General features: G+C 34.8%; 1 protein-coding gene across 1 annotated transcript in view; it reads left to right on the top strand.

The window, feature by feature from the left end:
• Window positions 1-17,175, top strand: part of hcn4 (hyperpolarization activated cyclic nucleotide-gated potassium channel 4) — a 94,861-nt gene that overhangs the window by 42,002 nt on the left and 35,684 nt on the right. Inside the window, exon 4 of the mRNA XM_051134544.1 lies at window positions 5,565-5,783. Within this exon, the coding sequence (XP_050990501.1) occupies window positions 5,565-5,783 (219 nt within the window). The remainder of the gene's footprint in view (window positions 1-5,564; window positions 5,784-17,175) is intronic.

Genomic DNA, 17,175 nt, shown 5'->3' with positions numbered 1-17,175 from the left:
GAGTAGAAGTACTTTTTTGAAACACCTTATAATTATGTATATTACATATTTAATTACAAATATTCTCTTATTAATAAATGCTGTTCATTATTGTTTTAATAAAAATAGCCCTATGTATCAGTTGAATTAAGATTTTAAAGTTTATAAAGTTTTTCAAATTTATTTATAATAACATTTATAAAATGTTATTTGTTATTTATTATTAAATATTATAAAATCATTTAAATAATTATATTGAAATTATATATATTTAAATAATTATGCATTTAATAATGCATTTAACTATAAATTATAAATATTTTATTATTAAGATAAAAAAATTAAAATTATTTGTATTCATAAAATAAAATAATCATTATTTAAATATATGTAATTTAAATAATATGCATTTAACTATAAATTTTTATTATAATGTTAATTATTATTAAATAATTTAAATAATTATATTTAATAATAAATATTATTACATATTTTCATACTTTTAAATAATTATATTTAATGTATAAATAATATGCATTTAACTGTAAATTATACATATTTTATTAAGAAATTCTAAAAAATATATATTTATATTTTATTTTATTTTATTTTATTTGTACAAATATAAATAGCATTGCTTAAGTGTTGATTCTGTCTTTTCATATGAAAAAATGTTTTTATTTTTTATTTTTTTATTTTACGTTTTACATTTAGTTCCCACAGATTTAATTAAAATTTAACCATTGCGAAACAATCATATATTGCCATTTTTTCTCATAATATTGCATTGAGTATTTAGATCCTTGTATGTTTGCTTTATTTTTTTATGTGTGCTTTTATATAAATCCTTACAGTTCAGTTTGTATTACTACTTGCAAATGCTTTTAATTCTTCGGAGTATTTCAAGTCTTTGTTTTAAAATTAAAAATAAAATCATTGAAAAAATAAAATAAATTAAATTAAATTAAAGTAAAAAATAAATTGCCATTTTTAAAGTTAAAATTATTATTGAATTATTATTATGTACTGGATTGTGATACATACATTTCCATGATGTAAAATGACTCATATCAGGGCTAGTGAAGGGTCTGTATTTCTATAAGCTGTGTTCTTACGTAAGGCGGGTGAGTTAGTGAGGTGAAGGTTCACAGATTGTGGTTTTTCTACCGGCTTAATTCGATATCCGTCTAGTATTGACAGTTCTCCGGGCTGCGCTTTAATTTCCTCCTGTTTTTAGTCAAGAGGACGTGTGGCCACCGAGTCCCCAGCGTCCAGAGAGAGAGGACAGTCTTGTTCCTGATGCCCCTGAGATTTAGTTTCCTTAGCTGAATGCCAGAGACCCGAGCCGTGACCCTGAATCAGCCCCGACGAGAACGAGAATGGCAGAAGTCCTCTCAGGATCTGCCACGGTTTATCGATGAGGCCTGCGGCGGCTCGCCAGCTTCCCTGAGGGGTAATTGGTGGTCTGTGATTGCCCCGCTCCTACAATAACATAAAGCCAGAGATCAGATTCAAACAAGCACGTTTTCAGTCAGCGGGAAGCCGCGCAGACAACAGACGCACCGCGGGGCCACACAAACTGAGAGATTATCGTTAAAAAGCATGTTTAGATTTGATTCTGTTTTAGTATTTAAATTCTTTGATGTCATCAGAGTCTTAAATTAACACACTTGTTCACCAATGGAACCATCCAAGATTAAAATGAGTTTGTTTCTTCATCAGATTTGTAGAAATACGTCATTCCATCACTGTCTCACCAATGGACCCTCTGCAGTGAATGGGTGCCGTCAGAATGAGAGTCCAAACAGCTGATAAAAACATCACAATAATCCACAAGTAATCCACACCGCTCCAGTCCATCAGTTCACATACTGAGAAGACAAAAATCCACCGTTAAGACGTATTTAACTAAAATACGAGTTCATAATCCTCTAGTGAAATGTGGTCTGGTCTGAATCAGGAGAGAGATCTGCACAGATCAACCACCGTTTACAAAACAGTCCAAAACAGCTCTAAACAAATATGTGGCTGGATTTTGATGTGAAAGACAACAGGAGATTGACTTTTTCACTGAAGGAAGTGTTATTATGGATTATGGACTGGTATTTTAGTTAAAAACGTCTTAATGGTGGATTTGTTTCAGCTTTTGTCTTCTTAAGATGTTAACTGATAGACTGGAGTGGTGTGGATTACTTGTGGATTATTGCGATTACTTTTTATAAATATTTAATGTGATTTACATTTTTATTTACATATTAATGATTAAATTAAAAATGAAATTATATAAATTTTGTAAAAATTATAGGTAATGCCCCATAGTAAGTTATCATTTCTTATTTATGTATTAATAAATACATGAGCATTTATTAACCTTTGTTAATGTTAGTTCATTCAAATGTTCATGAATTAATTTAACAAATCAAATCATGTTTATGATATTACAGTAAAATACTGTAATGCTGTTTTCAGTTTTTTATTTTAATTTGTAATTTATTTTTAAGAAACCATAAATTAGTACCTAACAAATTAATACAAATTATTGTTTATTTGCATATTACAAAACAAAATTTATTACGGTAAAACTGTTTTTATTTATAAAATTAAAATTTATTTTCACATTTAATTTAATTTAAATAAGCATAAATTATATGTGACAAATAAATATACCGTTTTTTGCATATTACAAAATAGATTTAATAGACTTATTCAGAAATGTTTGTTTAAATTATTTAATTTAGATTTTAAAATAAATAATTTTTATTTAACTAAGCATAAATTATTACCCGACAAGTAGACATACTACAATGTATTTATCTATTTCTGTTAAAAAAAAAACTAATACTCTGAAAAAATATTAAAATTTTATATAAAATTATACAATTTTAAAATTTAATTTAAATAAGCATAAATTAGTACATGACAAATATAGTATTTGTTTGTTATGGTTGAAACCATTTTTTTGCATGTCGCAGAAATTAGATATTTATTTATTTATTTATTATTTTTAAATAAATGTGAGAATTTATGGAAACTGAACTGATTTAAAATGCAGCCATTTCAAATTAGGACTGTGTGGATTAAAAGCATGTATGCTGTCGTAATGATTTTGAAAATATTGAAAAATTAAGCTCACTGAAAATGTGCTCACCCTCAGTCAATCCAAGATTAGGATGAGTTTGTTTCTTCATCAGATTTGGAGAAATGTATCATTCCATCACTTGCTCACCAATGGATCCTCTGCAGTGAATGGGTGCCGTCAGAATGAGAGTCCAAACAGCTGATAAAAACATCACAATAATCCACAAGTAATCCACACCACTCCAGCCCATCAGTTAATGTCTTGAGAAGACAAAAGATGAAACAAATCCATCATTAAGACGTTTTTAATCAGGGGAGAATCAGGAGAGAAATCTGCACAGATTATTGTGATGTTTTTATGAGCTGTTTGGACTCTCATTCTGACGGCACCCATTCGCTGCAGAGGATCCATTGGTGAGACAGTGATGGAATGACACATTTCTCCAAATCTGAAGAACAAACAAACTCATCGTAATCCATTTACACCAAATTATAATTTTTGAGTGAACTACCCCTTTATTGCCTTGTGAACAAACAATAAACAATTGTATCTTAAGAAAGATTAACAAAGGTTAATAAATGCTTTAAAAAATATAGACCTTATTCATTGTTTTCATTTTATGAGTACACTGAGCTTCAGGTGATGATTTTGTCCATTTTCTCAGTATTTTCAATACATACTCATGTAATAAAGTCAAATAGGGCCACGCTGTATCTTTTCAAATTCACTTTTGACGCCCGCAGCTCCTTTAGGTTGTTAGATCCAGCTATTCCAGTGACGGGGCTGTCATTACGAAACGGTATGATCTTTTTCCTCTTTTTGGAGAGCTGTAATAAGCTGTCGCTCTCTCAGGATTGAGCCCCTACAGAAATGAGTCTGAAAGCAATCTGGACATGTCACCTCAGACGGAGCCAATATTGATTCCTCACGGGCTCGCGCACACGTCCACAGGACAAGGGCAATTTATTCACTATTTTAGAGACACGCAGAAATTTCACATCTTTCTAAATAGCTGACCCACTTTTCTCCAGCTCGGATTTCTCTTTTTCGGCCTCATTCGTTCGTATTTTCATTTTATGCCACTGTGTTTTCTCCCGCCACAAACTCTCAGGAGTCAATCTGGATTCATATTCATGCCGTCATTGGAAGCGTTTGAACTTTTTGTTTCATGCATGCATGTAGGTTTGTTCATCTTAAAAGATTGTACCTTAATATTTTTTAACCTTTTGATGATATTTGATGTATTTGTTTATTTATGCATTCAAAATGTTTAAGCACACTGCAAACTATGCTTTTTTTATTTAGATTTTTTTGTCTAGTTTCCAGCAAAAATATCTAAAAAATTATTAAACAAAAATATTATTAAAATATTAAAAATTGAGTTTTTGCTTAGAACAAACAAAATAATCTGCCAATGGGGGGAAAGCAAAATAATTTATTTTGCTTACCCCATTTGCAGATTATTTTGCTTGTTTCAAGCAAAAAAAAAAAAAAAAACTTAATTTTGACTTGTTTCTGAAAACAAGACAATAATTTTTACCTGTCTAGATAATTTTTCTTGATTTAAGAATTTTTAGATATTTTGGCTGGAAACAAGACAAAAAATCGAAGTACGAAAAGATTTTTTTGCAGTGCAGGAAATAAAATATAGAAATATTTATAGATATTTAATGATTTATTTGCACCAATATAACAATACTTAGAAATACAAAAACAATTTATTTAATTTAATTTATTATTTATTATTAATTTAATATAATACCAATTTGTGTATTATACAATTACTGTAACCTTTTTATAAACAATCTGGGTCAGATTTTTGAATCTATTCATTAAAACATTCAAACCGATTTACAGAAATGAACTTAGCAATGGCGTTTTGCAAGTTATTAAAGTATAATTAAGATACTAATATAATTTTTATTAATATTTAGAAAATTATATTACATTTTCAGTTTTTCCTTTTCACAGTTTCACTTAAAGTTTTAGTAATTTTGTTGTGTTATTGTCATTTTTAGTTTTAGTAATTTTTTAATGTCTATGTAGTTTTTATTAATTATTTCAGTTATTTATTTATTTTATTTTATTTGGTATGTCAGTTTAACTAAAATAAAATCAGAAATCATGCCTTGGCCAAAATAAAGTGTTTTATATATTTTATTTTATTTCAATTAACTTTTTTTTTTTTTTAAGAAACAATTATTTTATGGTTTTAATTTTAGTTTCAGTTTTAGTGAACTATAATAACCCAGTAAGAGACACTATTAGAGCTTCTTAACACTGTCATATTTACAGTTATCTATTTTAAAATTAATTTAATGGAATTGTCTTAAATGGACAAATTAAAAGAATAAAAAAATCATAATTTACTTTTATATCACTAGCAAAGTACTCGTGAATGTATCATGAATATTGAGGTATATCACCACATAAACATGGTATATTTCATTTATCAGGTGGACATGAACTGTTTGTGATGGTCTTTCATTCTGTCTCTTTCTTTCAGAACGACACGTGGGGTCAGCAGTATTCTTACGCTCTCTTCAAGGCCATGAGCCACATGCTGTGTATCGGATATGGCATGTACCCGCCCGTCGGCATGACAGACGTGTGGCTGACCATCCTCAGCATGATCGTGGGTGCGACTTGCTACGCCATGTTCGTCGGCCACGCCACGGCGCTCATCCAGTCGCTGGACTCCTCGCGCAGGCAGTATCAGGAGAAGGTGAGTGACGGCCAGTTGGTTAACATAATGAACAAATCGCAAAAACAGCAGGGAAAGCTTCCTGCGAAGGTGCCGCATTGTGGGTTTGTCATCTGTCGTTGTGGTGACAAGACCGCAGGGACTCTTGTGTATGAGAATGACGTGTGAATTATGGGGGAAAGTGTGTCATTTCTTCTGTTGTGATGCCAAATAAGGGCAAAAATAACTAGATTTTAATCATTTTAATGGTGTTTTCTCATGCAAAAGCCACAACCACTATATTAAGTGGTTTCCAGGGCGTTGCTTGGTGGTTTCCAAGTTGTTGTGAGTGGTTTCCTAGGTGTTGCTATGTGACTTCCAGGCCATTGCATGGTTTCTCTGTAGTGACACCAAAGTTAATTTATGAAAATAATGCTAGGGTGTTGTAGGTGGTTTCCAGGGTGTTGTGGGTGGTTTCCAGGGGTTGCTAAGTGGTTTCCTAGATGTTGCTATGTGGCTTTCAGGCCATTGCTAGATGGTTTCTCTGTAGTGACACTAAAGTTAATTTATGAAACTAATGCTAGGGTGTTGTAGGTGATTTCCAGGGTGTTGTGGGTGGTTTCCAGGGGGTTGCTAGGGGGTTTCCAGGGTGTTGTAGGTGGTTTTCAGGGTGTTGTGGGTGTTTCCAGGGGGTTATTAGAGTGGTTTCCAGGGTGTTGTGGGTGGTTTCCGGAGGGTTTCTAGGTAGTTTCCAGGGTGTTGTGGGTGGTTTCCAGGGGGTTGCTAGGTGGTTTCCAGGGTGTTGTGGGTGGTTTCCAGGAGGTTGCTAAGTGGATTCCTAGATGTTGCTATGTAGCTTTCAGGCCATTGCTAGATGGTTTCTCTGTAGTGACACTAAAGTTAATTTATGAAAATAATGCTAGGGTGTTGTAGGTGATTTCCAGGGTGTTGTGGGTGGTTTCCAGGGGATTTCCAGTGTGTTGTAGGTGGTTTCCAGGGGGTTGCTAGGTTGTTTCTAGGGGTTGTTTGGGTTTTTTTCTGGGTTTCCAGGGTGTTGCTTGGTGATTGCTATGTAGTGACACCAATGTGCCAAAATAACTGGATTTTGTTTCCATTTTTAAAAAATGTTTCCGTGATGTTGCTAGGTGGTTGCTAGTGTTTTCTAAGTGGTTTCCAAAGTGTTGCTAGGTGTTTGCTATGCACTTGCAACACAGTCAATTGTAACAGTAACTACATTTTAAAAATGTTAATGGTTTTTGTGCATGCAAAAGTCATACCCCTAATGCTAGGGTATTGTGGGGGGTTTCCAAGGTGTTGCTAGGCGGTTGTTAGGGTGTTTTGGGTGGTTTCCAGGGCATTGCTAGCTGGTAGCACCAGAGTGATTTATAAAAATTACTACTTTTACATTTTACAAATGTTAATGGTGTTTGTCCAAGCAAACGTCATAACCATGATTTTAGGGTGTTGCTAGGGTGTTCTGAGTGGTTTCCATGGGGGTTGCTAAGTGGTTGTTTCGTATTAGCATCAAATTGAATTGTAAAAAATAAATAGATTTTTACAGTTATTAATAGTTTTTGCCCATGCAGAAGTTACAACCATGATACTATGGTGTTGTAGGGTGTTGCCAGGGTGTTGCTAAGTGGTTGCTAGGGTTGTTTCCAGAGTGTTGCTAGGTGTTTGCTATGCAGTTGCAACAAAGTGAATTGTTACAGTAACTGGATTTGAAAAACGTTAATGGTGTTTGCGCATGCAATAAACATACCCCTTTTTCTAGAGTGTTGTGTGGAGTTTTCAGGGTGTTGCTAGGGTGTTTTGGGTGGTTTTCAGGGCATTGTTAGGTAGTAGCACCTGAGCGAATGATAGAATAGCTAGATTTTACAACTGTTAAAGATGTTTGCGCATGCGAAAGTCATAACCACAATTCTAGGGTGTTCTGAGTGGTTTCCAGGGGGTTGCTAAGTGGTTGCCTTGTAGTAACACCAAAAGTGAATTGTAAAAAATACTAGATTATACAAATGTTAATAGTGTTTGTCCAAGCAAAAATTATAACCCTGACTCTAGGGTGTTGCAGTTTGTTTCCAGGGAGTTGCTAGGGTGTTCTTAGTGGTTTCCAGGGAGTTGCTAATGGTTGCCTTGTGAATTGTAGAAATTGCTAGATTTTGCAAATGTTTAGTAATTGCCCATGCAGTTACAACCATGTAACTTGGTGTTGTAGGTTGTTTCCATGGTGTTGCTAAGTGATTGCTAGGTGATTTCCAGGGTGTTGTTAGGTGTTTGTTACGGAGTTGCAACAAAGTGAATTGTAACAGTAACTAGACTGTAAAAATGTTAATGGTGTTTGCCCCATGCAAAAGTCATAACCACCATTCTAGGGTGTTGCGAATGGTTTCCAGGGAGTTGCTAGGGTGTTCTGAGTGGTTTTCAGGGGGTTGCTAAGTGGTTGCCTTGTAGTAGCACCAAAATGAGTTGTAAAAATAAGTAGATTTTACAAATGTTAATGGTGTTTGCAAATGCAGAAGCTACAACCATGATACTAAGGTGTTGTAGGGTTTCCAGGGTGTTGCTAAGTGGTTGCTATGGTTTTCTGGGTGGTTTCCAGAGTGTTGCCAGGTGTTTGTGTTTGTAACAGTAAGTAGATTTTAAAAATGTTAATGGTGTTTTCCCGTGCAAAATTCATAACCCTGATGCTAGGGTGTTGTGGGGGGGTTTCAAGGCGTTGCTAGGTCATTGCTAGGGTGTTTTGGGTGGTTTCTAGGGCATTTCTAGGTAGTAGCACCAGATTAAATTATAAAAATAACTAGATGTTGCAAATGTTAATTGGTGTCTGTCCATGCAAAAGTTATAACCACAGTTCTAGGGTGTTCTGGGTGGTTTCCAGGGAGTTGCTAGGTGGTTGCTAGTGTGTTCTGGGTGATTGCAGGCAGAACCTTCCATTTGTTTTGTAAGCATCACTGTGTTTCACTCTTCAGGAAGTCAAAGTACCGTTGACTGAATTACAGTGATACTAAATAAACCAGAAACTATCCGAACAACCAAAACATCAGACACAGTAGCTTTTAATATCAGAACAGAGTAAGAACTACAGAATCAATTAGAGAATGAACCAGGAAAACTTTGAAACTGTAAGGGTAAGGATATTCATGAAGCTTGGAAGTAACGAAATCTGTGAAGGAAGAAAGTCAATTATGCAGAATATGAGTGTGTGGAGAAAACACAGTCCAGCTGGACGACAGCGTGACACTTCTAAACTCATCTCAGCACACTAACATGATTACCACACTTCCTGCCGGCTACTTTAATTCACAATAATGCACTTATAACGGCCCATAAACAACCAACTCGAGAGCGCAGATATTAATATTCACTCGCAGGCAGTTTTAGCTCTGATGATTGAAATTAAATTCAGAAGGGCTTTTTGAAACAACCCCAAGTATTAAACTTGACGATGTGCGTCATCATGCAGCGTTTGTGCTCCAGACTTCAGAAAATGGGGTTGTTTTTGTAGTTGCACTTCTGTAGATTCCTGTCTAGTCCGGTATGAGTGATTGACCTCACCTCAGTCGTGGTCAGCGGGCAGTATGGTGTGCCAGGCGGGTCCCTCGTGCCCGCTGCATGGGCAGACCTCGGTCTCTTCCCTCATGCCCACCTCAACACAGGCAGATCGCCACATGGTGCACCATCTGTTGAGAGACCGAGGGATGGAAAAAAGTGAGAATCATAGAGATGGAGAAGATATAAAGAGGGAAAGAGAAGATCAAAAGAAAGATGCAGGGGTCTTACAGATGCCCCAGATAGTCTGAGTCACAGATACAACAGAGACGGCAGTAACATTAGAAACTAGAAATGCAAAACTCATTGGCAGGTTTGTATGGGTGGTTGCTAGGGCATTTCTAGGTGGTTGCTACGTGTTGTTGCTGCTGTATTTAGGGCCCTGTGTTTTCAGTGATGCAAGAAATGCGAGTGGAATTGCGGAAAACATCATAAAAACAGAATAAAGGATAATGTGGGGAAAAATCATGTGGAATGTCAGCGTTGCAAAGGGGTGGAAAATTTCTGGTAAATTTCTGGAATGTTTCCAAAATTTACAGAAAATTTTCCACCTTTTTGCAATCCTAAATGTCACAGAATTTGGCAAATTTTGGAAGAATAAAGCAAAAGCAGGGCTGTGCACTTAATCAGATTTTGATATGGACTAGTCTCTGCGTTTCTGTGTGAATGATCACAGTTTCTCATTTCACCATTTTATTTGATGCTTTTTTATATATAAAAACAGATACACTGAAATTTAAAGGTCTTTTACAAGCTGCCAAAATAAAAGTTAAGTTTAACTTGAAGAAATTATGACAGAATATATTATTGTACAAGCAAAATGTACTGTGTGTAATTATGTATATGTAAATACACACAAATTAATGTATATATTTAAGAGAAATGTCCAATTTTTTTATATATATAATGTAAATTATATAAAAATTATAATAAATGCATATACTTGTAAATATTTCTTAAATATATACATGAATGTGTTTGTATTTATATGTTCATAATAATTACACACAGTACATACACATATATTAGGCAAACTCAAACTTTTATTTTGTATGCGATTAATCACGATTAATCGTTTCACAACCCTAAAAATAAATAAATATTTTAATTAATTTAAAAACCTGTATTATTACTATTTTATTTTTATTTTTTTTAGTTTGACAAGTACATTTTGCTGTACAATAATATATTTCTGTCATAATTTCTTCAAGTTAAACTTAACTTTTATTACATGTTTTTATCAAAACATTTTTTACCATGATTAATCGTTTGACAGCCCTATTTATTTTCCATTTTTACAACAATTTAATGCAACTTTTTTGGTCCATTAATCCCCAAACAAAATCATCTGTTGTGTAGCGAATTGTTTGCCAAAAAAGTACAAATTTCACTATATTTAAAAAGATTTGATTGTTAAATAAAAAGTAATGGATAAATGCATACAATTTGTATGCATTCCTTTCATTACCAGTGTTTTTGAAATTATATATTAATATTTCATAGGAAAATATTATTGTTAAAATTGTAATAAATTGTAATAAATTATTATAGTTTGATTAATTAAATTAATTAGACATACTTTTGATGATTACTGAAATTGAATTAAACCATTAAAACCAGAAAATGTCTTTTATGTTCCAGCAGATAAAAATGTGTGCAATAAATAAATGTGCAATATAGTAATGGTAAAAACAGACTAAAAGCACATAAAGAGTGAGCTGGGATGCTCTTAGAAAGGAAGCTGCAAGTATTACATCAACCTCTTGACTTTTTCAGGAAATTGTTTTTGTGTCATGAGGGTAAAAATAGGAGACTCAGAGATGTGTGAATGATGAGAAATACAGATAAGAAATACTGTAATACTGACGTGGCATGTGATTTTAAGACCATAATGTGCTGTATTTATTTTAAAATCATGCATTTGAAGTACACTGTTTAGACCTCAGTCTGAAACTCCAGAGGAGACACGCATGGAGTTTTTTCTCTGGAGAAACATCACGATGCTTTAATAAAAGTCTCAATTTGCTCTCCATTTCATCTTGGTTCAGTCTGAGGCATTAAACAGATTTTCTCATGTAAGGAAGGCCGGTAAGTCATTCAGATCTGTGCTCTTACGCTCTGACTTGAATAAGAAAGCAGGCGAGATGCATTTTCAACATCTCCAGGCGCTGAATGAATAACAGCATTATGTTTTTCTGCTGACTGTAATCTAAACACTGACACAAATACCTGTTCGCCACTGCAGGGCGAACTGATCTCACGCTACTTCTTTAAAATCTCTCCCCCCCAATCCTGTTCTTATATTATAAATTCATGGGAGTCTGAGCATGCGGTGGGAATTGAGCATTTGGCTTATGACTGCTTCGGTTTGTCTGATACTTCATTGTGAATCTTTAATGCCTGCAGCTTATGTATTTACCGCAGGAGCGGCGTGGCACGGCTTACTCAGACCGTTTAGGGAGATTGTGAGATTTCTTGATTTAAAGATGATGTAAAATCACAGAGGACGGAGAGAGAGATCTCTGAACACTTTTGTAAGTCCTACTAGTCTAAAGGCCTCTTCAGTATGGCTTTGTTTTACGTTTATGATGTGGATGATGTGGCAAGGAATAGCCTGAGGATTTGAGGCGAAGCACTAGTGGTGTTAAAGATTCATTGGAAATTGATTATTTGTCATTAATAATTTGATCAATATCTGTGACTGGCAGTTAATCAATTTGCAGTCATGAATTATTACATAAAGTGCATAAATTAAAGGTATTGATATTGAACATAAATGCATTAAAATATAACACTGAAATTGTGAGAGGAAAATACTAGAACTCATACGTGACGCTGGATCACAAAACAAGTCTTAAGTATCACGGGTATATTTATAGCAATAGCCAACAATACATTGTATGGGTCAAAATGATCGATTTTTCTTTATGGCAAAAATCATTAGGATATAAGGTAAAGATCATGTTCCATAAAGATATTTTGTAAATTTCCTACCATAAATATATCAAAACTTAATTTATGATTAGTAATATGCATTACTAAACCACTTTAAATGTGATTTTCTCAGTATTTTTTATTTTATTTTATTTTATTGCACCCTCAGATTCCAGATTTTCAAATAGTTATAACAAACCGTACATCAATGGAAAACTTGGAAATGGAAAAAATATTTTCTTACTTAGTATTTTTGTTTTAAACAACACAAAAAAAATCTTTTGGTATATATATTTTTTCTTGTTTTCAGCATAAATTTTATTTTGATCAATTTTTCAAAAAAAAAAAAAAAGACTTTATCTTAATACAGCTTGTTTAGGTAAGAAATAAACGCTTATTTGCTGATCTATAGTCTATATATTTATAATGAGCCTAAATTACGTAGAAAGAAGGCATATCTGCTTTAAAATGACACATCAAGGATGCATTAAATTGATCAAAAGTGACAGAAGAGACATTTATGATGTCACAATAAATTATATTTCAAATAAATGATGTTCTTTTGAACTTTCTATTCATCTGTGAATCCTGAAGAATAAAATGCATTCAAATACAGCTGTTTACCTCTAAAAATACGGTTTATCAGCAGCTCCAACCCCATCTTTTCACCATTTATAATAATCAGAAATGTTTGTTGAGCAGCAAATCCGGACAGCAGCCAAACATGCATTTATACTAGGATCATGTGACACTGAAGACTGAAGTAATGATCTTTTGAACTTTCTATTCATCTGTGAATCCTGAAGAATAAAATGCATCACAGTTTTTAAAAAATAATAACATAGCAGCTCAACTATTTTACCATTTATAATAATCAGAAATGTTTTTGAGCAGCAAATTTGATTAAATGAAATGTAGGATCATGTGACACTGAAGACTGGAGTAATGATGCTGAAAATTCAGCTGCGCATCACAGAAATAAATTACAGTTTAAAATATAATAACATAGAAAACAGCTATTTTACATTTTAATAATATATTACATTTTTTATGTCATTTTGATTAAATAAATGTAGCCTTGGTGAGCAGAAGAGACCGTTTCGTCTGCCCTGGTCTGCTGGCCTGCTTTTTTGGAGATTCAGAACTGCCAAGTGGGTTAACCAGCCATTTGGTCTCCCGGTGGACGCGGCCCGTGAGCTGCGGGTCAAACGGCGATCCGTTAATGTGCCGCCCGTCCCATGGCAACCTGCTCCCATGGCAACGCAACTCACGATTCAGTGCGTGCCAGACCCTGGAGCCAGGCATCCTGTAGAGGAGACGTTAGCACGGTAAACACAGATTAATATGGAGGTGAGGGAGGCCGTGTGTCCGTTCGTTAGCTTGACTAATGTGTTCTCAGAACATTTCCCTGAGCTGTCGGAAGACAGATAGACAGGAAATACTGTGTGTGTGTATGTGTGTGTGTTTAACAGATAGAGACAGAAGGACACGCACGCACACACACCTGGTTGTACTACCTCTGCTGTTATTCTATGAGACAGTAGCCAGCGGGTTCCTCTTCAAACTAGTTCCTGTCTAGGAAAGATGAAACGTAACCTGACGGAAACCTCACATGCACGAGAACAGCCATGTGACGTTTGCTTTGTGATGGATTCGCATGGAGTAAATCACACGCACACATAGATAGATGCACAGGTCAGTGAATTCATATTAATATCTCAGGGCAGAAAAAAAATTGTCAGTTTTGTGTCATCCAGCTCCATTATATAGCCATATTTTATTTTATTTTATTATTTTATTTACTTTTTTATTATTATTATTTTATAATTCTTTTTATTTTTTGACGCTACATCTAATGAATCATTTTTTTATTTAAATTCTAGTAGATGTTTTATTTATGACTGATTGTTTTTGGAGCCTCTTAGTGTGTAATGCTATTATATTTGTCCTTTGACATCACTGGTGAAGCTTTGAAACTGTGTTTTTGTGATACATTTACTTGAAAGAACATTGCATAAGATATTAAAAATTGTTTTCATAGATTTTATCTGAAATATAAGTGTGTTTTGTTCTACTGAAATTTTGTTGCATGTTTATTTTTCAAACAAGTAAAAACAAAAAACAGAATAACAAAATGATTTATTTATTTATTTATTGAATTATTGTGTTCTTTGTTAAACTCAAAGCCGTATGCAAACTATGTGACACACTTAGATGCATTAGATATGTAGAAATGATGAATATCTTCACTTTTAAAATCTCCAGATCTCACCAGAAATGTCTTGCACAGGCGCTGTTCTGTGTAAAAGAATAGAAAGAGGCAAATATTTGCAGCTCGCACAGACGGTGGATGAAATTATCATGAGAATGGCCGGCTATAATCTGCCATGAATGGAGGGTTGTATTGTACTGCGCTCATGTCTGTCAGCGATGGCTAATATTAGCTTCATAAAGGAAGAGAGAGAGAGAGAGAGAGAGAGAGAGAGACAGGCTGAAACTGAAGGAAATCACGTCAGAAATAGATACTGTAGGAATGTGATTTGGGATTATGTGCTGATCAGTTTCTCAGGCTCAATTCAATTGGAAATTAAAGGAATAGTTCACAAAAATGAAATTATACCTGTCATTCCAGTTGTGGACAATTCCAGTTTTTTACTTTGTTGCTGTATTTAAGTGGATTTTTTTTCAAGTATCTTTACTTCACTACATTTTAAAGCATAATGTCATACTTTTTACTCAACTACAGTTCTTAAACACATGTTGTTCCTCGTTATTTTGAACAGGAGAAATCCTCACCCGCTTTGAAACATGATAACAGTGTCCGATTCAAGAACGAGCTGATTCTTTTCAATGAACTTGTTAAATCGGTTCACAAATTGCACTGAACAATTCATTTGCAAGTTGGACTGATTGAATTGCAGCTCACAACAGCTCACTGATTCAAATGATCCAGTCAGAGCGAGTCTAGTGAACAACTCACTGATTCAGATGATCCAGTCAGAGCGAGTCTCTAGTGAACAACTCACTGATTCAAATGATCCAGTCAGAGCGAGTCTCTAGTGAACAACTCACTGATTCAAATGATCAGTCAGAGCGATTCTCAAGTCAAAAAACCACAGATTTAAATGTTCCGGTCAGAGTCTCTAGTGAACAACTTGCTGATTCAAATGAACTGGTCAGAGTGAGTCTCCAGTGAATGACTCGCTGATTCAAATGAACCGGTCAGAGTGAGAGCTTCAGTGAACAACTCACTGATTCAAATGATCTAGTCAGAGCGAGTCTCTAGTGAACGACTCACTGATTCAAATGATCTAGTCAGAGCGAGTCTCTAGTGAACAACTCACTGATTCAAATGATCAGTCAGAGCGATTCTCAAGTCAAAAACCACAGATTTAAATGTTCCGGTCAGAGTCTCTAGTGAACAACTTGCTGATTCAAATGAACTGGTCAGAGTGAGTCTCCAGTGAATGACTCGCTGATTCAAATGAACCGGTCAGAGTGAGAGCTTCAGTGAACAACTCACTGATTCAAACAATTCGGTCTGAGTGAGTCTCCTGTGAACAACTCGCTGATTCAAATTATCCGGTCAGAGTGAGTCTCCAGTTAGTAACTCACTGATACAAATGATCAGTCAGAGCAATTCTTGAATCAACAACTCACTGATTCAAATGATGCGGCCAGTGAGAGTCTCCAGTGAATGACTCGCTGATTCAGATGATCCGATCAGATCAAGTCTCCAGTGAACAACTTACTGATTCTAATGATCTGGACAGACCGAGTCTCCAGTAAAAAACCAACTGATTCAAATAATTCGGTCAAAACAAGTCTCCAATTGAACAGCTCTCGCATTCAAATGATCAGTCAGAGTGATTCGCGAGTCAACAACTCATTGTTTCACATGACCGATCAGTGCAGTTTTCGAGTCAACAACTCGCTGATTTAAATGATCCGATCAAAGCAAGTCTTTAGTGAATGACTCACTGATTCAGATGATCCAGTCAGAGCGAGTCTCCAGTGAACGGCTCACCGATTAAAGTGATCGGGTCAGAGTGAGTCTCCGGTGAACAACTCACTGATTCAAATGATCTAATCAGAGCAAGTCTGAAGTGAACAACTCACTGATTTACATGTTCTGGTCAGAGTGAGTCTCTCCAGTCTCCTTGTGAGTACTTAATACTTTTACTGGATTACTGTACTTTTACTCAAACGCTTGATTTGTGATTCGTTCACCACTAGTTGTTCCAAACTGTTCCAAACTTTTATTTTCAACATTGATTTAACATTTAAGAAACTTTAGAGCCCCCAAATGCAAAGTTTAAAGACGGAGACACATTTTTTTATGGTTAAACTGTGATTGGTGTGATATGAGATCTTTGGCCGTGTGATTCCCGCCTGCAGCTGTGCTGTTAATTAAAGACTTTTGAGAGCAACTGTGGGTATCGTTTCACACCACACACATACACACTTATTCCTCTTCCCGTCGAGGGCTCATGGGACACGTGCCTGCAAAACCCTCTCGCTTGTGCTCGGCAGAGGATTATGGGAAGAAGTGAGTTTCCTGGACAGATATATGCATGCTGTTTTTCTTATCTACCTGCTAACAGAGAGACCAATCGGCACATGTGAGCTGTGGCAGCATTCACCTACTGTCTGTATTATATAGTGTGTAAGATTGGGATTATCGTCTCCCTAATCATAGTATGTTGAAGCTAATATTGCAAAGGTGGATGCACAGTACATTTCTGGTGGACTTTCTCTTAAAGCAGGAATTCCCAAATGTTTATTTTGTTATTTAACCCAAAAATGTTGCCAAAGTACTATAGTTTTATTTAATCTTACTGAATTAATACACACGCACCACCAGAAAATGAATTATTTTAAAGTGTTGATTTATGGCAATTGAGATGCAGCCATGGACCATCAGCCGTGGGATCTGAAAACACCTGATTAG

The sequence above is a fragment of the Labeo rohita genome, chromosome 18 (assembly GCF_022985175.1).
Source record: "Labeo rohita strain BAU-BD-2019 chromosome 18, IGBB_LRoh.1.0, whole genome shotgun sequence".
Taxonomy (NCBI): domain Eukaryota; kingdom Metazoa; phylum Chordata; class Actinopteri; order Cypriniformes; family Cyprinidae; genus Labeo; species Labeo rohita.
Note: the sequence above shows the minus strand (reverse complement) of the source record. Positions and strands in the feature narration are given on the sequence as shown.